Source organism: Saccopteryx bilineata, chromosome 5, assembly GCF_036850765.1.
Source record: "Saccopteryx bilineata isolate mSacBil1 chromosome 5, mSacBil1_pri_phased_curated, whole genome shotgun sequence".
NCBI lineage: Eukaryota > Metazoa > Chordata > Mammalia > Chiroptera > Emballonuridae > Saccopteryx > Saccopteryx bilineata.
Genome location: NC_089494.1, coordinates 129,837,921 through 129,854,041, shown reverse-complemented (window position 1 = coordinate 129,854,041; position 16,121 = coordinate 129,837,921). Strand labels below are relative to the sequence as shown.

General features: G+C 37.7%; 1 protein-coding gene across 7 annotated transcripts in view; it reads right to left on the bottom strand.

Moving 5' to 3' along the window:
• The window catches only part of PARD3 (par-3 family cell polarity regulator), a 733,297-nt gene that overhangs the window by 187,678 nt on the left and 529,498 nt on the right, over positions 1 to 16,121 (bottom strand). For all 7 annotated transcript variants that reach the window (XM_066281087.1, XM_066281085.1, XM_066281090.1 and 4 more), the window contains one exon: positions 4,677 to 4,919. In XM_066281087.1, the coding sequence (XP_066137184.1) occupies positions 4,677 to 4,919 (243 nt within the window). The remainder of the gene's footprint in view (positions 1 to 4,676; positions 4,920 to 16,121) is intronic.

Sequence of the window (16,121 nt, the reverse complement as noted above, 5' to 3'; positions counted from 1 at the left end):
TAGCATTACAAGCATACCTTAAGAAGCAAGAAAAAGCTCAAATAAACAACTTAAACCTGCATCTAAAAGAACTAGAAAACAACAACAACAGACAAAGTACAGAAGAAGTAGAAAGAAGAAAATAATAATGATTAGAGTGAAAATAAATGACATGGAGGCTAAAAAAAAGTACAAAAGATCAATATAACCAAGAGCTGGTTCTTGGAAAAGGTAAACAAGATTAACCAACCTTTAACTAGACTCATCAAGAAAAAAAGAGAGAACTCAAATATAAATAAAATTAGAAATGAAAGTGTAGAAGTAACAACTGATACTGCAGAAATACAAAGGATTGTAAGAAAATACTGTGAACACCTATATGCCAAAACATTGGACAACTTAGGTGAAATGGATAAATTCCTAGAAACACACAATCTTCCAAAACTCAATCTGGAAGAATCAGAAAACCTAAACAGTCCCATTATAACAATGAAATTGAATCAGTTATCAAAAAACTCCCAGCAAACAAAAGCCCTGGATGGGATGGCTTCACAGGCAAATGTTACCAAACATTCAAAGAAAACTAACTCCTATCGTTCTCAAGCTATTTCAAAATATTCAGGAAGAAGGAAGACTTCCAAACTCCTTTAATGAGGCAGCATTATCTTCACTGCAAAACTAGGTAAAAACACAACAAAGAAAGAAAACTATAGGCCAATATTCCTGATGAATTTAGGTGCTAAAATTCTCAACAAAATATTAGCAAACTGGATCCAGCAATACATGAAAAAAAACCCCATACATCATGATCAAGTGGGATTTATTCTGGGAGGCAAGACTGATACAATATTTGCAAATCATTAAATGTGATTCATCACATAAACAAAAGGAAGGATAAAAATCACATGATAATATCAACAAATGCAGAAAAAGCATTTGATAAAATCCAGCACCCATTCATGATCAAAACTCTCAGCAAATGGGGAATACAGGGAACATACCTCAATATAATAAAGGCCATCTATGACAAACCCACAGCAAACATCATACTCAAGAGGCAAAAATTAAAAGTAATCCCCTTAAGATCAAGAACAAGGCAGGGGTGCCCCCTTTCACCACTCTTATTCAACATAGTTCTGGAGGTTCTAGCCACAACAATCAGACAAGAAGAAGAAATAAAAGGCATTCAAGTTGGAAAATAAGAAGTAAAACTATCATTATTTGCTGATGACGTGATACTGTACATAGAGAACCCTAAAGTCTGTCAAAATACTACTATACCCGATAAATGAATTCAGCAAGGTGGCCAGATATAAAATTAATATTCAGAAATCAGTGGCATTTATATACAGCAACAATAAATTGTCTGAAAAAGAAATTTAAAAAACAATCCCCTTCACTATTGCCACATACACACAAAAAGTAATCAGGAGTAAATTTAACCAAGGAGATAAAAGACTTGTACTCAGAAAATGATAAGACATTGATAAAAGAAATCAAGGAAGATACAAACAAGTGAAAGCATATACCATGTTTATGGATAGAAAGAATAAACATCATTAAAATGTCTATATTACCCAAAGCAATCTATAAATTCAATGCAATTCCTATTAAAATACCAATGACATACTTCAAAGATATAGAACAAATATTCCAAAAATTTATATAGAACCAAAAAAGAACACGAATAGCCTCAGTAATCTTGGAAATGAAAAATATAGTAGGAGCTATCATACTTCCTGATATCAAGTTATACTACAAGGACATTGTACTCAGAACAGCTTGGTACTGGCATAAGAACAGGCAAACATACAGATCAATGGAACAGAACAAAGAACCCAGAAATAAACCCATGCCTTTATGTTCAATTGATATTTGACAAAGGAGGTAAGAGCATATAATGGAGTAAAGACAGTCTCTTTAATAAATGGTGTTGGGAAAATTGGACAGGTACATGTAAAAAGTGAAACTAGACCACCAACTTACACCATTCACAAAAATAAGCTCAAAGTGGATAAAAGACTTAAATGTAAGTCGTGAAACCATAAACATCTTGGAAGAAAACATAGGCAGTAAACTCTCCAATATTTCTCGTAGCAATAATTTTGCCTATTTATCTCCATGGGCAAGTGAAATAAAGGACAGGATGAACAAATGGGACTATATCAAACTAAAATGGTTTTGCACAGCAAAAGACAATAAGAACAGAATAAAAAGACAAACTACACAATGGGAGAACATATTTGGCAATACATCTATCTGATAAGGGGTTAATAACCAAAATTTATAAAAACTGCTAAAACTCAACACAAGGAAGTTAAATAATCCAATTAAAAAATGGGCAAAAAAACTGAAGTAGACATTTCTACAAAGAGGACATACTGATGGCAAATAGGCATATGAAAAAATGTTCAACGTCACTAATCATTAGAGAAATGCAAATTAAAACCACAATGAGATATCACCTCACACCAGTCAGATGGTGCTTATCAACAAAACAACACATAATAAGTGCTGGCGAAGATGTGGAGAAAAAGGAACCCTCCTGCACTGCTGGTGGGAATGCAGACTGGTGCAGCCACTGTGGAAAACAGTATGGAGATTCCTCAAAAAATTAAAAATGGAACTGCCTTTTGACCCAGCTATCCTACCTTTAGGAATATATCCAAATACTAAATACTGATTCAAAAGAAGAAATGCACCCCCATGTTTATGGCAGCATTGTTTACAATAGCCATGAGCTGGAAACAGCCCAAGTATCCGTCACTGGATGAGTAAATAAAAAACCATGGTACATATACACAATGGAATACTATGCGGCCATGAAAAAGAAGAAAATTTTTACGTTTTGTGACATCATGGACGGACCTGGAAATTATTATACTAAGTGAAATAAGCCAGGTAGAGAAAGACAAGTATCATATAGTCTCATTTATATGTGGAATCTAATGAACAAAGTGAACTGAGGAACGGAATACAGGCAAAGGCGGGGTCATAGGGACAGGAGGGACAGCTGTCAGAGGGAATGGGGATGAGGGGATGGGATCAGAGAAAGTGAAGGGATTAGTGAAATTACATATACATAACACAGAGATACAGATAACAGGACAGCAAATCCCAGAGGGAAGGGGGGAGGGAGTTAGAGGGAGGGGGCAAAGAGGGTATAAGTAGGAACATAGGGGTTGGGGGGTGAGTGTTATATTCAGTGAGACACTTGAATCCATGTTAACACAATAAATTAAAATTAATAAATAAAAAATAACTAACAGTAATCAGCTAAAGCAGACCAGGTTGCAACATGTCACAACCAAATAACACATGGTGCTACAGATGATGTGAATTCTAATTTATCTCTGGTCCTGCAGGAGTGGAATGACCAGTTACACAGCATCAGACAGGAAAATTTATTAGATATAGAAATGCAAATTCTCAGGCTCTGCGCCAGACTTATTGTATCAAACTCTGGGGGCGGGTTCATCAATTTGGGTGTAAAGAAGTCCTTCCAGTGATTCTGTTGCACACCAGGGTGAGAGGAGCACGGGCTTTAAATGAAACCTGTTCCAAGCCCAGCATCCTGACAGAGGAATTGTGAGGATAAAATCCATTATAGGTGGTGAGTAGCACACTGTTCATGACAACAACAACACGTGTTTCAAATACAAACAAAGATGATTTTCTTTGTCAGCAAAACTTCACGTGACATTTGCACATATAAGCAAAGGTTCTTTGAATATAAAAATGAAGGCATGAGAAAAGGTCAGGGTTTAAACTGTCTCAGTTAAAATGTGAAATGGAGCTCTAGCCATTAGCACACAGTCCACGTGGCACTACTCTGTGCCTGGCTGACACTAACCAGACCTGCGTGAGTCGCTTGTAACAAGCAAGCTGAAAACTGGCTCTACTCTTACTACAGTGGCCCCTCATCCATCGTGGGGTTGGCTTCCAGAACCCCTACAATAGGCAAAAATCCACGAAGTAGCAACCTTATATTTAATTATTTATATATTTTTAAGGCTTTTTAAACCCTCCCCACACTCTTATAAACCTTTCCCACACTGTTATTAACCTTTCCTACACTCTTATAAACACTTCCTATGCTCTTAAACACTTTCTACACTGTTAAACCTACATAAAATCCCACGATATAGCAAAAAATACACAATACAAAATTAGATATATAATTTAAAAATCCGCGATACAGTGAGACCGTGAAAAGTGATCAGCAATATGGTGAGGAACAACTGTAATCCCTCCAACATACAAAATCTTGTCACCAAAAAACAGTGGCCCTTCTATATAAATCACCATCAGAACAACATCATGCCTGTCCCCATCTATTCAATTACCATGACTAGAGGCTCCCCTAGTTGTAAAAGGAAATACAGCTTATGTCGAAGAGCCATGATTTCAGGTGTACTTTTTCTTTGTGGTATAAGCAAAAGGTGAATTCTCTGCTCTAAAATCATGTTAAGAACCAAGATGAAATAATGTGGGAATCATTAGACGTGCTATCAGAGCCTCTTCTGCCCCATCAGGCTTCAATCTGCGTCAGCCTGAAACTGTTAGATGCAATGCCTCTTGAATGGTCCTCCATCAGGGGCAGCCCTGGTTTAGGACCAATGAACCATTTACCCCCTTGTCAAAAACTCTATCGAGGTGGAGGTGAAAGCCGTCTCCTCACGGCTCTTGGAGCCTACCTGTCCGTGGGTGAAGGTTTGGAATTCCGTGACTTCTTTATTTGTGTGTACAAAGCATCCATCATGTGTCCCTCTCTCGGGCTTTGAGGTCTGGCACTGAGAGCCATGGAACCCTCGTAGGAAGAAATTCCACCGTACATCAACCCGTCATCACAACCAAACGTTCGGTGCAAATCTTGAATTTCAGCATAGTCACGTTCTCGAGCTTGCCGCTCTCTAAATTCTCGTGTTTTGGCTTGAATCCTGTAAAATCAGGACAAAGTTGGCATAAGAGAAGCTATGTCTTCTCTAAGAATGGTATATAGAAACATCCATCAAAATGTGCTGTCAAACACATTTTATTGCCTCACCAGGCTGTAGCGCAGTGGATAGAGCATCGGACTGGGAAGCAGAGGACCCAGGTTCGAGACCCTGAGGTTGCCAGTTTGAGTGCGGGCTCATCAGGTTTGAGCAAAGCTCACCAGCTTGGACCCAAGGTCGCTGGCTTGAGCAAGGGGTTACTCAGTCTGCTGTAGCCCCACGGTCAAGGCACATATGAGAAAGCAATCAATGAACAACTAAAGTGCCAAAACGAAAAACTGATGATTGATGCTTCTCACCCCTCTCCATTCCTGTCAGTCTGTCCCTATCTATCCTTCTCTTTGACTCTCTCTCTGTCTCTGTAAAAAAAAAAACACCCCAAAAAACCATATTTTATTTCATGCAGCTCTTAAAAATATTGATGGTATAAATGATGTTTTCTATTCATTTTAGACTATCAAGGTAATGCTGTGGATGCTTATAAATAATCGCTTCAGAAACCTTTTGTGCATGTTGAAACTATAGAGTCATGGTTTAGATCTTTATTTAAATAGCCACTTATTAAGTAGGTTTAAAACACTCACAAAGAACAGATAGTTTTAGGCATCTAATTGGGTTTTTCTCATGAACTTTTTTTTTTTTTTGTATTTTTCTGAAGCTGAAAACGGGGAGAGACAGACAGACTCCCACATGCGCCCAACCGGGATCCACCCGGCACACCTACCAGGGGCGACGCTCTGCCCACCAGGGGGCGATGCTCTGCCCCTCCGGGCGTCGATCTGCAGCGACCAGAGCCACTCTAGTGCCTGGGGCAGAGGCCAAGGAGCCATCCCCAGCGCCCGGGCCATCTTTGCTCCAATGGAGCCTTGGCTGCGGGAGGGGAAGAGAGAGACAGAGAGGAAGGAGGGGGGGTGGAGAAGCAAATGGGCGCCTCTCCTATGTGCCCTGGCCGGGAATCGAACCCGGGTGCCCCGCACGCCAGGCCGATGCTCCACCACTGAGCCAACCGGCCAGGGCCTCTCATGAACTTTTTAAAGGCAAGAAGTGATTTTTTGTTTTGTTTGTTTTTTTACAGAGACAGAGAGAGAGAGTCAGAGAGAAGGACAGATAGGGACAGACAGACAGGAACGGAGATGAGAAGCATCAATCATCAGTTTTTCGTTGCGACACCTTAGTTGTTCATTGATTGCTTTCTCATATGTGCCTTGATCGTGGGCCTTCAGCAGAACGAGTAACCCCTTGCTCAAGCCAGCGACCTTGGGTCCAAGCTGGTAAGCTTTGCTCAAACCAGATGAGCCTGCGCTTGAGCTGGCGACTTTGGGGTCTTGAACCTGGGTCCTCCACATCCCAGTCCGACGCTCTATCTACTGCGCCACCACCTGGTCAGGCAAGAAGTGATGTTTAAAAAAGTTACTCCTCCCAAATACACATACTATTTATGCATACATTATGCATGAGTGCATAAAATACATATTACTTACTATAAATATACTGTACACATTCAACATACTGTAAAGCTTAAACGTGAATCCACCCCATAATCTCAGTTTAAGAAACCAGCTTTAAACTTTATGTGCTGTACGTGGCACATAAAATTCAGAGACTGAGGAGAAAAAGGCATATAAGCCAATCAAATTCCGAAATAAAACTTGCCTACGTTATAAGCAGGAAACTGACTTTAAGTAGCTACTTTCACTTAAGATATATTTAAATATTTCCTAAGATATTTATTAAGCTACTGGGTACAAACTTCTCTTCAACTAATAATATATTGATATAATTTATTCTAACTCAATTTACTGATCTAAAAACAGAATTTTGATGACTTTTTTGATGATGTTTGATACAAAAATATTTTTCATGATGTTTGATGGGGAAAATACTTACCAATGTAAATGTTTACTTAAAAGTGAAGTCTTATTTAATAAAGCAATATTTTAGACTGAGTTGAATATTTTACTACAAAATTATTTACTTCTATCATAGTTGAAATAGACTAATGCTTACATAAATGACACAGAAAATACATACTCAAAAGAATACAGAAAAGATACAAAAATGAGGTAAAGACCATACAAAAAAAGGAAACTATAGGCTGATGTCCCTAATGAATATGTTAAATCCTTAAGCAAACACTAATAAATAGAATTCAGCAATATATAAAACAGAATTATGCACCATGACCAAGGGATGTTTATGCAAGTATGCAAGGCTGGTTCCGTATTCAACAATCAATCAATCAATGTGATCTACCATACTGACAGGCTAAAGGAGAAAAATCACACACTCTATCAATTGATGCAGGAAACGCACCTAATAAAATTCAACATTCATTATGACAGAAACTCTCAAAAACCAGTAACATAAAAGAGCTAACTTCCTAATTTGATAAGGAGAATCTACAAAAAAACATATTGGTAACATAATGCATATTAGAGAAAGACTGAATGTTTTCCCTTAAGATTAGGAAAAAGATAAGGGTATCTCTATTCCCACCACTTTCATTCAACATAGCACTGGAAATTCTAGACAATGTGATAAGCTAGAAAAAGAAATAAAATGTCATACAGATTGGAAAGAAATAAAACCATTCTTATTTGCTGATGACATAATTATCTATATGGAAAATCCCAAGGAATCTACAAAAGTGTACTAGAACTCAAAAGCAAGTTCATCATGATAACAGGATACAACATCAATGTACAAAAATCCATCAAATTTCTACAAATCAGCAATGCCATTATAATCACTAATAAAATATTTATACATAGACAATAGGTATAAAGAAAGGTTGATTTGTAGATATGTATACAAAGTATATAGATGTAACTCTAACAACACAGGACTTATACGCTGAAGACCACACAATGCTGATGAAAGAAATCCAAGAAGATCTAAAGAGGAGAGAGACAGACTATAACCATGGATGACACATTCAACATCAGAGAAGTCGGTTCTCCCCAAGTTGACATACAGGTTTAATGTAATTCCTATAAAAACCCCAGCAAGATTCTTGTAACTATAGATAAGATTATTGTTAAATATATATGAAAAGGCAAAAGATAGAATAGCTAAACAATTGTGAAAAAGAATTGTGACAATAAACTGGAAGGAATAACACTCCCTATCGAAAGACGTGGAATACAACTACAGTAATCGAGACAGTGTGGAGGGACAGACACACAGATCAATGAAAGGATAAAGAACCCGGAAACAGCTACATAAGTATTGGGGGAAACTAAATGAAGGGTACATAAGACTTCTCTGTACCATCTTTGCAACTTCCTGTAGATCTAAATCATTACAAAATAAAAAAGTTTATGTTTTGTGTTTTTTTTATGGTGGAAAACTCACAAAGCATTGCAAGCAAAATTTACATTTTTGTCCCTTGTTTTCTTTTATCACCATCATGCAAGTCTTGTTTTCCAAATTTTGGACCCACTAGGTCAAATTTCTGTAACTTCCCAGTTATAAAATAGAAGGACTTAAACTCACTTAGCTCAGAGTATCTTGAGGGACGTTCAGTGACATTTGAGAAAAGACAATTTGTGGTTCCAGCCACATACCACCCAGCAGCACTTCCTAGCCCTGAGGGCAACCAACCAGGGTTCACATATGTACTCCCAAAACCTCCCCAGGGACTTTATTTCCTGAATTGAAAACCAAAAACTCTCTTAATTCATAAGAGAATGTTGGAAAGTTAAAAATCTTTACCAGGAGAGCCTTAGATTCTAATAAATATAAGTCCCACAGATGGAATATCCATAACAGAAATAGCAACTCAAATTCTAATGTCAAATTTAGCTAAATTCAAAGATTTTTAAAATTATTATCTACTCACTGAAGAGCAAGGATGTCATTAGAAAAAGCTGATTACCACTAACTGCTGTATATTCATGATGAAAATATCACATAAGTTGAGAGAGAATTTTATTCTTTGTACCATACTGTCTTCTTGACTCTGTCTTCAGTCAGAAATACTACAGAGAAAAGGAAATTACTTCTTTCTTCACTTCAATGGAAGATTCATCTGAAGCTCAATTATTCAATACAATCCGTTATCTGACAAACCATGTTACCACCCTGTTTGGTTATATCAGACAGTCACCCAATACTATAGGTATCCAGGGTAACTGGGTTTCACATAAGTCTTAAAAATTCAGAAACCTGAAGAAATATGAAGGGCTGCAATAGAAATAAAGCCCCAAAGCTCTGAATTTGGAGAGCTCCCAGAAATCGAAAGGAGTGGTTTACATTACTAATGTTTATAATTGCCTTAACACTATGGTGCTTGAAACTCACTAAAAGTGAAGAAGGCCCTGGCTGGACAGCGCAGTTGGTTATAGCATTGTCCCGATATGCAACAGATTATCTGTCTCTCTCTCTCTCTGCCCCTCTCTGTTTCTCTAAAAATCAATCAATATATATTTTTTTAAAGTGAGGACAATCTGGCTTACTTATGTTGGAGAGTGCAGTCCTGTTAAGAAAGGAAGCCATCAGAAAAATGAAAACAGGAATAGTCTCTTCTCAAGGGAAGCACAGAGCTCAGGAAGTCTCCAACCTCCTTGCACATCAGTGTCATTCTGTTATTGATGGGTTTTTGTTTTGAATGTTCTTTTGTTTCAAGTCATTCAGAAACAAATGTTCATAGGGCGTGGGGGGTCAAATGCTCGAAAAAAATGCCCAGCAGCATGAGGTAGCATTCATAAAGCCCAGTTCTCAACTGCTTTCTTTTATCCAAACTGGCACATTATTACCAACTGCCTCTAATCATTGAATCCCATAAACATTAGTCACATTCACAGTAGCTTCTAAAAAACACATTTGTCCCCCTAAGCACCACCAACAAAATAAATTATATTTTTATCATTAACCTTGTCATCACCAGTCAATGTATCTTCAAGGTTATACAAGCTGGCTGCACCCTCTCCTTCCCATCCTGATGGCTCACCCTTGTGATGAAAACATTAGACCAGGGGTAGTCAACCTTTTTATACCTACCGCCCACTTTTGTATCTCTGTTAGTAATAAAATTTTCTAACCACCCACTGGTTCCACAGTAATGGTGATTTATAAAGTAGGGAAGTAACTTTACTTTATATAATTTATAAAGCAGTTACAGCAAGTTAAAGCATATAATAATAATTACTTACCAAGTACTTTATGTCAGATTTTCACTAAGTTTGGCAGAATAAATCTTTATATAACAACTTACTATAGTTAAATCTATCTTTTTTTAAAATCTATCTTTTTATTTATACTTTGGTTGCTCCGCTACTGCCCACCATAAAAGCTGGAACGCCCACTAGTGGACGGTAGGGACCAGGTTGACCAGCACTGACTTAGACTGATCACAAAGGTGGGAAAAGGGCTCCACGAGTCCACTGAACTTGATGTGCACTCTGAAGTTCCCTTTAGAAGATCAATGCTAATGAAGCTTGCTGTGCAAAAGGCACTGCCAGGTAGATTTTTAAAACTGGAAATGTATTGAGGATTTCGGGAATTTTAGTGACCATTTAGTTAGAGTAACAAAACACACACATGGTTTTCTTTTTTATATATTTTCATACTTGAACATCTTCCTATTATGATTTGAGAAAAGGAACTCTGTAACACAACAGAAGAGGTTTATTTACATGTTGTACAGTTTTATTTTTGGTAGAGAAATTTATTTCAGGAAATTAAATAATTGAGGGGAGAAAATATTTTTGGTAAACTAATAAAAAAGAGCAGAGTTTCTTAAGAAAACTTTTTTTTTTTAATGGTCAGCATCTTGCAGTTGAGCCTTTCATGGTTCCAGATGGTCCAGGCTTTAAACGAACTCCCTCTATTCTTTTGCTGTGACCCCGAGGTCACAAATGATCTCTAAGATGTAAGAGTCGGTCCTTTTCCTGCAGAGCCGGGTTGTTGTGTAGCATTCACCCCATTTGTCTCAAGTCAAATCTCAACAATGACAGAAGTAGCTGATTAGCCCAAAGTTAGCAAAAGTTATAAACAACGCAACTATTGAGGTTTAAAGGACTATAGATAGTCAGCTGCTTCTGGCAACATCCCCTCGGACCATTTCCCTAGCCTGGAAATGTAAAGACAAAAAGAAAAAGAATGAACAACTAAAACCTTTAAAAGTTTTCACTAATTTGCTATGTTGAAACATAAATATTCACCTCTTTTTGTTTTGCTTAAAAAAAAAAGTCTTTTCCCTTATGGTAATGAAACAGCCTTGAATCTACATGGAAAATAACACACAAATTTCTGCCATACACTGAATCAAGTCAGTAATAAGGTTAATTTCTTTCCTGCTGTCACTAAACTCACTCTAACCATCTCTCTGCAGTTTGACATCAATTAATGATTTTAATTCCAGACTCTTGTCACAGTGTCCACCACTCTATTCTCTAATTAAGACGGATGATGGAGATAAAACACACACAAGACTTGTTCTTGTAGCATTTCTATTCATTAGGACATTTGCTTTTCCAATAAATGGCTTTTTACCACTAATTGCAGCAGAGTACAAGGAAAATAACTTTCTTATGACTATGAAGTAAAATCTTTATATATCCCAAAAAGGGTACAAGGCATGAGAATCACTTCTGAGTAACCAACCCCGGGGGGGGGGGGGGGGGGGGGGGGATCAGTGGCGGACTGCAATTACTCCACTGCATCTTAAGTACTTCAAAGTCCAAAGCCTATGAAGCCTCAAAACATAAAATTACCAATATTACATTTTTTCAAAAGACTCTTAAGAAATAGAAATTGATCTTTAATGATTTTAATTTTTAAAAATGCTATTAATGTCTACAGAAGATAAAAGATACTAATATTAATTTAATAAAAATGTTTTAAGTAAATTTCAGATCGCTACATATTAGATAATTGGGTTAACCACTTTCAAAACAATGTTTAAGATATTATAATTAATTCTTCTGAAAAACAATCTGCCCCAAACTTATTCTACTGCCACCCAAAAACCTAATTCTGGTAACAAAGGTCCTAGGTTTTTTTCCCCACGAGTATTTCCTGCATTTAAAAATAAGGATCACAAAAATTCATCAAATGAAACCTAAAATTAAGGCAGAATGAAGTATAAGCTTACAAGAAAATGGAAGGAACCCCATGAAGCAGCTTTCAGTCAATTAAGTGTTCTATTTGCATCTCAAAACACTTCTGTAAATGGCAGACTTCAGAAGCACTGTGGCTCAATCATCTGGTGCTTAGCCTACACAGCCAGGTAAACTGCACAAAGACAACCCACTAGTGTACAAGCTGCCAATTTGGTGTCTGCTAAATTCCCAAATAAGGGACAATATTCCACAAATTTCTAACTTAAAAATATATGTCAAGCACGCTATTTCAGTAACAACAGCATCAGCAATAAAGACCTTCAGTAGAAAGAAAAAAGCCATAATTTTAAATGGAATTTTTATTACTTTTATCATACTGGATGGAGTTAAAGTTTATTGATAAGGAAAGCCTTACACATTCTAAATGGGTCCTAACACATTTTTTTCTGAATTAGGAACAACTGTTTTAAAGGCACATTTCCAATTCGAGGGCAGAACACATGCTGATGAAATCAATAGTGGCGGCTGTTAAAGGGAAAACCACAGGCCCTGTGCAGAGCCACTGTCACGTGGCTGCCGCCCATGACACTGAACCTAGATTGAACACCAAATCCAGTGGAAGTTTCAGCCTTCCCTGGGAATGCAGTCTCCATCAGTCTGGTCACCAATGAGGTCAGCAGTCACGGGAGCCTCTCTATCCGCCCCCAGGAGGCTAAGGCAGTGTGCCTGACCATATCCAACCTGCTCCTAAGGAATGATGACCTTACCTGAAACAATCCTTTTGTTTCTTTTGATAATAGCTTTCTTGCTTGCCCAGTTTCCTACAAAACCCTTCTATTTTCTCAGTGTTCCTCAGAGCACCTGTCTGCTTGTTAGACAGGCAGTGCCTGATGCATGAATCTTTCAATAAAGCCAAAAGGATATTCACATTTCTGTGCCTGAATCTTTGCTCTTTAACCACTTTATAGATGGGGAGGCAAAGTTGTTTCATCCCATAATGCTACAATGAGAGGATACCATGTTAATACAAAATGGTTAAAAGTTGTAAAAGAAACAAAAGAAAAGCATTCATAGATATACCACTAACCACTAATGCAACAATTTTTTTTTTAAGTGAGAGAGAGAAAGAGAGAGAGAGAGGGACAGACAGGGATAGACAGACAGGAAGGGAGAAAGATGAGAAGCATCAACTCATAGCAGCAGCACTTGAGTTGTTCAGATTGCTTTCTCATATGTGCTTGCCTGGGAGACCCCAACAGAGCCAGTGACCCCTTGCTCAAGCCAGCAACCTTGAGCTCAAGCCAGTGACCTTAAGGTCATGTGTATGATCCTATGCTCAAGCCTGTGACCCTGTGCTCAAGCTGGCAAGCCTGTGCTCAAGCCGGCAACCAAAAATTTTAAAGAATCTAAACAGTTAGAAGATTATCCACCCTTAGGACCCTTGTGTGAGGTGAAGAATAGGCAGAGACTGGTTGTGGGTATGAAATTTTTTCATTTTTCATATGTATAAGTTCTCGGGAGCTAGACCTAGACCCCAAATTACCATCTCTCTGAAGCATTCATTATGAACTTTGGCCCCAACAACCTCTTCCCTTACCAGAGCTCTGTCACCTACTTTCACACTTGATCATACTGTCTTATATTAATTTGCTAATATTAACATACTAAAATATTTCCCTTTCAACAAATGTAAGGGATCCCTGAGAAAGGAAACATTATAATAATAAAATATTTTATATTATATTCTGTGTTCAATATATGGTCAATCAGCTTCTCTTTTATACCTACAAATAAAATACTAGAATAATATTTCACTAACCAATATATAGGCACATGTGTGCACTTATACACGCACATACACACACATTCATGGATACTCATTCGTTCAATTATGTTTGGGCTTTCACAAGCATCAAAGCACTCCCAGTTTTTTAAAGTCAGCTATCATGAAAAATTAAAACCTCATTTTCCTACTCCAGTTATATTTTGTCAATAAAATCAGTTCTAATATGGCTTAATTTGCTCAAGAAAGTTAATAGATTCTTAAACATTTTTGTTCACCTGCATGATAAACATAAATTTGTGTGTATGTGTGTGTGTCTATAAAATGCTTGATGAACCTAATCACATGTAGAGCTGCCTTTTCTGAAATATTCAAGAAGTCAGAGAAAGATGAAAATCTGTGCTATGAAACAGAAAACTATATTTCTTCTATAAAAAGGTTAATTTTTGAAAGTCAAGGTCTGTTTTAATGACAATGTGTGACCTAGATGCAAAGGTTCTCTGGATGACACGGATTCTAATTGTGATGTCAGAATTCTGGGAACCTGGTCACTACGTTTTAAGCCAACAGAGTAAAAACTTTTTTTATTTCTTCCAGAGGCACAGGAAATGTACCTATCGTTGCTATAAAGATGGTTCCTCCGTAGTTTCACTAACTTTTTACTTATTTCAAGCAAACTTTACTACTACATTATATGGTACATAACAAAAAAGTTAATTTCTTCAAAAAAAATCAACAAATATGCCTGCTGGAAAGAGTTTCACCAACTAACAGATACCACAAAAAGGTTTTGTGTCAAAATTTAAAATACTCAAAGTAGATAATGGGAATGGTTGGTAAACTGAAAAGAGAAATACTAGTGAATGTGAACTGAATGCAGAAATGCCATAAAAACTTAAAAAGGACAAGTAATATGACAGGGGGTATATCACTTAAGGACAGGCGCAGTTCAAAGGCCTGATATTGAAAACACAAGGCTTGGAAGGGCAGCTATGGCTTTGAACAATGGAACGTTTCAAGCCAAACACTTCCTTAGCAGATTTATAAATACCCTTGACAGACTGGAAGGATTTCATAAGAATTCATTAACTTTTTTATGTCTCTACTTCAAGCCTCGTTTCCTTGGAAATATTTCCAAGCACAACGTGCTAGGTGGATATAGATAATAATATCAAAATAGGTATCCCTGACTGAGTAACTACAGAAAGCCAAGCCAGCTAACATTATAAACCTCATTTAACAGAATGACTAACATATGAAATAAACACTATTTGAGTTAGGGAATTTGGATATCACAGCTCATATTTCATCTTTCAGGCCTTCTTTCCAACCTTCCTTGCCATCTATCCATTAACACAGGCTTATTGTTATTCCAGAAAACATTGAACACAATTTTTTAAGAATGTATAAAAATGCAATATAAATCAAAATGAAAATAGATACTAACTTTTAAAAGCAGTATGTGCAGGAAAAAAAAAATCTTTTTTTTATTTATTTTTTTATTTTATTTTTCTGAAGCTGGAAACGGGGAGAGACAGTCAGACTCCTGCATGCGCCCGACCGGGATCCACCCGGCACGCCCACCAGGGGGCGATGCTCTGCCCCTCCGGGGCATCACTGTTGCGACCAGAGCCACTCTAGGGCCTGGGGCAGAGGCCAAGGAGCCATACCCAGCACCCGGGCCATCTTTGCTCCAATGGAGCCTCGGCTGAGGGAGGGGAAGAGAGAGACAGAGAGGAAGGAGAGGGGGAGGGGTGGAGAAGCAAATGGGCGCTTCTCCTGTGTGCCCTGGCTGGGAATCGAACCCGGGACTTCTGCACACCAGGCTGACACTCTACCACTGAGCCAACCGGCCAGGGCCAAAAAAATCTATTTTGTAGAAAAAATAGGCATAGACTAGTATGGTAACAGTGGTACTATTACTGATCATTTTTTTGCCTTCCTATTTTAATGGTATGACATTTTCCCCCCAAAATTTTCTGTAGATTTAGAGTTAGAATAAATTTATAATTAGACCTTAAAATGCACACATTTGAAACAGGTGAGAATCACATGGGAAAGAGTCAAGTGATAAAGAGAGGTGGAACAAGGTTAAGATTCCTCTATACACAAAGCAGGAACTCCAAAGGAGAGGCAGGTCGCATGGCTCATGGGTCTAAGAAACAATCACCCGACTCCCATGGCTGGTTACACGGGTGTGGGGATGGCTATGGTTGCACCAGAGCCAACAGCTGGTTGTCTAGTCCTGTCCCAGTAACTCATAATGCACATTAACATAATCAGGGCTTTGAGAAATAA